This window comes from Crocuta crocuta, unplaced genomic scaffold, assembly GCF_008692635.1.
Source record: "Crocuta crocuta isolate KB4526 unplaced genomic scaffold, BGI_CrCroc_1.0 scaffold139, whole genome shotgun sequence".
Classification (NCBI taxonomy): domain Eukaryota; kingdom Metazoa; phylum Chordata; class Mammalia; order Carnivora; family Hyaenidae; genus Crocuta; species Crocuta crocuta.
Window position 1 is genome coordinate 10,902,429 of NW_027533258.1, and position 6,178 is coordinate 10,908,606.

Here is a 6,178-nt window from a genome sequence, read left to right on the forward strand (position 1 = left end):
GGTCCTCACCTGCAGGGCAGCGGCTTCGTGCACAGGATGTGCTCCACGAAGCACCTCTGTTCGGCAGCGAGCTCCTGGAGGCCGTCCTTGTCCTCTTCGTCTGCAAGGACGCACACACAGGTGACTGACGCGCGGACACACGTCTGCAGGTTAAATGCAGCAAAGTCTCGTCCCAGCCCCCGTCCCGCACCGCCGCGCCCACAGCACTGCACCTTCCGGCCACACACACCTCCTTCCCACGGCTGGGGGGCTAGGGGGTGGGGGACTTGGCTTCGGCCGAGGCGGGGAGTGCATTTTCCTCGTCAGCCAGGCGCCCCGAGGGGAGCACTCCCGTCCAGTCCTCGCCCACACCCGTGGGCCGTTTGAAATGTACTTCACAATACATAGAACCCATCCATTTAAAGGGTGTGATTCCACGGGTTTGTAGTGTATTAGAAGAAGCGTACAGCCACGGCCATGGAAACTTCAGGATCTCTCGCTACCCAGAAGGGCTGGCCCGGCAGCCACCACCAGTCTGCTTTCTGGCTCTGCGGACCCGCCCACCCTGCACGTCATGCGTCACATGTGTCCTTGTTTGGGCCTGGCTGCCTCCACTCAACATTTTCGGGCTCATCTGTGCCACACGTCCCGCCTTCCTAGTGTTACACGATGCGCCGTTGGACGGATAGATTTGTGTCCTCACGGGGTAATGGGTACTTGGCCATCTGGCCCCTATGAGTAGTGCTGCTGTGAACATTGTCTACAAGTGTGTGCATGGACATACATGCCCCCTTCTCGTGGGTGTGCACAGGGCAGAGGTCCGGCTGTAACCAAAGGTCTGACCATCTGAGGAATCGCCAGACCATTTTCCCAAAGGGCTGCACCACCTTACATTTCCATAAACGCTGCACTGACAACACTGGTTACTGTCATTTTTTATTTTAGCCATTTCAACGGGTGAAGTGGTTTTGTGGTATCTCACTTCACGACCAATGACCGCGAACACAGTTTCGTGGGCTTAATGATCTGTACCTCATCAAAGGAACAGGATCTATTCAAATCCTTTGTCCGTTTTTCAAATTGGGCTCTTTATCTTATTAAGTTCTAAGAGTTCTTCTGTATTCTAGATCAAGTCCATTTGCAATACTCACTCCTGTTCCACTTTGTACTTTTGTAAGCACGCTTTCTTCTGAGAGCTCTACAGGTTTAGGCCTTGTGTTTTAGGTCTCTGATCCATTTTGAGTCATTTTTGTGTTATGGTGTGAGGCAGGGCTCCAATTTCATTCCTGTGCATGTACATGTACCCTGGTATACCGCTTAAGACTTCTTTTCCCGCTGATCTGTCCTGGTGCTTGCGTGGACACCAACTGGACTCCCGGTTTTCTGTAAGCAGTTTGAAACATGGAAGTGTGGGTCCCAACTTTGTTCCTGTTTATCCAGACTGTTTTGGGCACTCCAGGTCTGTAGAATCCCAAGCGAATTTTAGGATTGGCTTGTCGATCTGTGCAAAGCCAGCTGGAATTCTGACACGGATGGTACTGGAATCTGCACATTGATNTGGGATGTTTTTTATCTAGTTAGGCCTCTTATTTCTTTCAGTAACATTTTGCGGTTTTAAAAGTGTATGTTTCACAGTTTTGTCAAAGTATGTTCTGTGTTTTGATGCTATTACAAATGGGATTGTTTCCTTAATTTTACCTTTTGGATTAGTTATTGCTAGTGCACAGACACAGAACAGACAGTTGTATATGGCTCCTGGGTTCTGCAAGCTCTCTGGAATCATTTATTAGTATAAATACTTTCCTAATAGACGTCCTATGATTTACTACGCAAAAGATCATGTTTTCAGAAAAGAGAGTTTTAGCTCTTCCTAATCTTGATGCCTTTTTCCTCACCTCCATCACAACACTGGACACAAGCAGCAAGAGTGACGTCCTCTCGCCTCAGATCTTTGGGGAACGTGTGGAAAGCAGATGTGTAAACAATTCAACTGGACATTCAGCTGAGATTTCCAAGCAAAACCCTGGCTATGTAACTTGGTTCCTTTGTGCTAATTACAGTAAAATCTAAGAAAAAACAGAACTGGGTTTTTACAAACACCCCAAAGATTTAATGATTTAGGAAATTCTCAACCTATCTAGCAAAAACCTATTTAGCAAGAAATGCTAAAATTAATAGATTTTTCATTAGGAAATCATGTGGTAGAGGAAAAAGCCATTGGTGCATTTCATATCTCAGAAGGACCAAACGGTCAGAATGTCCAGTCACACAAGGGCTCTCTGGAGAGATCAGGAGTGTGACTTTGATCCTGTGGCCACGTGGGCAGAACCCAAATAGAGACAGGATCCCCCAGGAAAGGCCTATGGGTGAACTGACTTCTTCTGATATACACAGGAGACCAGAAAGTTCTTGAGAACTTGTAGCCATGGAAACACTGCTGCCTTGGACTGAAAGGGTCATGGAGATGAGGAGAAAAGGCTGTTCCACCCCCAGTTCCGAAGGCAGAAAACCAGTGATGAACCTCTCAGCTATAGCTAAGTGCTACCTTTCTGGAAAAGATAAAGGTTTACACACAGGGCAGCACTGCAAGCGCAGGGATCATCCCTAGGCTTCAGAACCTACCAGAATTTAGTTGTGAAACTGCTTAGGATGCGTGGTTGCGGTCTCCCATTTTCTCCCTTTCTGACCTGCAGTGTGGAAACGATACGTACACCCATCCCACCACTGCGGTCTGGGAACAGAGGATCTGTTTTCTAATTTCAAGGTCTGGGGAAAGGAATTCCGCCCAAGAGAGAAACTACTCAGAGTCTTTACAGATCCGAGCTGGATGATGTATGAGATTCAGGTGGGACTGGGGACCTGTGAGCTCCTGAGATGGAGAGGGGATGCTGACGTCTCCGTTGATACAACAATGCTACAGTCCATATATTTGGCACGTGGGTCAGATGTAAATCTTTGGAGGCCACAGGGTGCAACAAACTAGTATCCAAACCCCAGAACCTGTAAATTGTCAGGCTGCAGGCAGAGGAAGAGGTTGCAGATGGACTGAGAGATGCTCGTTGAGGTCTCGGAGATAGAATATTCTGGATTATGTGGGTGGGCCTGATGCTGTGACAAAGGTTCCTTAGAAGGGAAAGAGGGAAGCAGAAAAGGAGAGGACAACTCAACTGCCACCACTCTGAAGCCACAGGAAGGGGGCTCTGAGTAAGGGGAGGCTGGGGAGGCTGGAAAGGCCAGGATGTGTAGAACCTCCAGAAAGGGAGGTCACCCCAGCACTTGAGACCTGAGAGCTCTACCATACGCACCTGCGTCGTTGTGACCCCTAGGTTTGTGGGGATTTATTACAGCAGCAAATGCCAGCCACGGAAAACACCTGGGCCCTTTCCCAGTAAACATGGTGCTGGCAGTGGCTCTTCCTAGACGCCCCCGAGCAGTTGGGGAACTTTCCATTCCTTGTTTGCTGAGTGCCGGAAACAGGAAAGGCCGCATCTTCTTAGAGCCCTTTTCCGTCTACTGAGACGACAATGCGGGCTAGGTCCTTAGCGGGTGCGGCGTGCTGCGTCGCTGGGGTTCTGGATGCTCCCCTGGCCTCCTGTCCCTGGGAGAGACCCCACCTGGCCCTGGGCCACCTTCCTTTTCATAGGTTACTGGGTTCGGTTTGCAAGTATCTTGTTGAGGATTTTTTGCATCTCTACTTGTGACAGGTGTGTGTCTGTGGTTTCCTGTCCTTTCACCCGTCTGGTGTTGGTGTCCGGGGAGCAGTGATCTCAACGAGCGGGTTGAGGGGGTGCTTCCCCTTCCTTCCGTTTTTGGAAGGGTTCGTGAAGAACTGGCTTCTTTAAATGCGACACTTGGAAAGCTTGTTGTTCCAAGGCTTTCTCCTCGGGCAGCTGGTTGCTACTTCAGCCTCTTCCCTAGTTACAGGTCTGTTCTAACGTCCCGGGTTTGAGCCCATCTCCGTAGTCTGTGTCCTTCTAGGAACGCGTCCGTCTCGTCTTGGGGACCTGTGTGGCACGAAGCAGCTCACGGTTCCCTGTCACAACCCTGAACCACCTCCGTGAGGTCAGCGGTAGCGTCTCCTCTCTCGTTCTCAGCAGGACTGAGTCTTCTCTCAGGGTTGCTCTCGCCACAGGTCTGTCTGTCCATCTTGATGTTTTCGAAGGACAATCTTTTAGTTTCATCGACTTTATTATTTTTCTATTCCAAACTCCTTCTTGACAAAATCTATGAAACACACCAAAAAACCCAGAGAACTCACCTGACCCAAGAAATTTGTGCAGTTTATGAATCCAAGTTAGCCCAACACTGTGCACGCCGGCTTCATGAGTACAGTGGTATCTTGAGGGACACTTGGGATCTGCAAATGGAATCGTGAACGGTATACAGGTCATCGTTAAAAACTGGCCTCCACCCCAGCAGGCCACAAACGCACCTGTCCACGGAAGTGACAGGTGACGGGGCCTTCACACTGTGGGACTACATCAGGGATTTGAAATTTTAAAACTGGAATCAACTTTCAAATATATTTAAAGTATTTTTCAAAGTAACGAACACAACCCAAACGTTACTTCTAACCCTCCCCAGAGGAGGTCAGAACACGAACACTGTGGCCTGTCCGTCCCCCCTGCACGCGTGTTTACAGCTCTCATTCTTCCAGGTAAAATGGAGCCTGAGAAAGGTCACAGCATCACTGACCCACGTGGACTGCGCAGGCCAGCTCATGAGCGAGTCAGAGGACCGGCCACAGCGGCAGGCGAAATGTCCCGTCACAGCGCGTCCAGGCAGCCAGGAAACGCCAAATCCTACTTGTCTTGATAACGTGGACTTAGAGTCTTTACGTTTAAGTTTGGATAGGATTCTATTTTTCCCCCCTTAAATAAGCTTTCCTGCCAATGTGGGGCTCGAACTCACAACCCTGAAGTCACATGCTCTTCTGAGTCAGCCGGGGTCCCAAGTAATTTATTTCTTTGATAGAATTCTTATTTGGCATTCATTTATTCATTCATTTCATTCATTCACAAGAGAGAGCGAGCGAGCACGCGTGCACTGGAGGGGGGCAGTGTGGGAAGAGGGAGAGGAGAATCCCAAGCAGGCTCCATGCTCAGCAGAGATCCCAACATGGGGCTCTATCCCACGACCCTGGGATCATGACCTGAGCCAAAATCAAGAGTTAAATACTTAACTGAGCCACTCAGGTGCCCCAACAACCCTTTATATTTATATTAAGAGATATGAGGAACCATTATGGTAGTTTAATGAAAATTTCTATACCTTGTTTGAGACTACATGAGACTAAAAGATGAGTTCTGGACACTTTACTTAGGAATATTTCTCTCTAGGACTCAGTTCTTTTAAAACATTACACAACTAAAACAAGATATGGAAATAATTTACACGAGAAAGCTAATTTAAGATGCAACTGTCATCCATAAATCCCTAAATGAAATCTTCCATCTAAGGGCCTCACTTTCTTACTGTTGACTTCATGGTTCGTAAATGTCATAAAGCAGATATTAATACTTCTTTTCTGTTTTATGTGCTGGGGTTCTGTATAAGTAGGCTCTGAAAACAGCATTATGCCATAAAGTTTTAAAACTCCTGGTCTACGGCTTCCTCTCTGAACAATAAAATACTAAAAAGTTTTGTCTGCCCACACTTTAGACTTTCAGGTTCAAATCCTCTCATTAGGTCTACGACTGTTTCAGACGACTTGTCAAAATGTGCCTGAGGTGCTGACAGTAATAGAAAAATCTCAATACTGGGAAGTTGAGAGATATCTGTTATAAAAAGAGGCAACGTTAGCAACTGAAGATAGAATTTGCCAGGCACCCCGTCACATAGTCATTCACTAGTGTTGATAAAAATCTGGGTATGTTTCAATGATCGGAATGTATCCTAAGTACAAATATGAACAGGTCCATTTATTAGTTGCATATATGTGAGAATATTAACTCTCACTGGAAGATAAAAATGCCTACACATAAGATTTCCCAAAGAGTGGTGCCAAAGGGGTTCAGTAGGTTAAGTGTCTGACTTCGTCTCAGGTCACGATCTCATTTGTGAGTTGGAGCCCCACACCCGGCTCTGTGCTGACAGTGCGAAGCCTGTCTGGGACTCTCTCTCTGCCCCTCCCCAGCTTGCGCACGTATAATGCTCTCTCTCTCAAAAAAAAAAAAAAAAAAAAAAAAAAAAACCCCCA

At 47.6% G+C, this 6,178-nt stretch overlaps 1 protein-coding gene across 1 annotated transcript in view; it reads right to left on the reverse strand.

Moving 5' to 3' along the window:
- The window catches only part of NUP88 (nucleoporin 88), a 24,710-nt gene that overhangs the window by 4,499 nt on the left and 14,033 nt on the right, over window positions 1-6,178 (reverse strand). The window contains exons 9-10 of the mRNA XM_077746773.1: window positions 4,238-4,336; window positions 10-100 (exon numbers count right to left, since the gene is read on the reverse strand). Coding sequence (XP_077602899.1) covers window positions 10-100; window positions 4,238-4,336 — 190 coding nt within the window. The remainder of the gene's footprint in view (window positions 1-9; window positions 101-4,237; window positions 4,337-6,178) is intronic.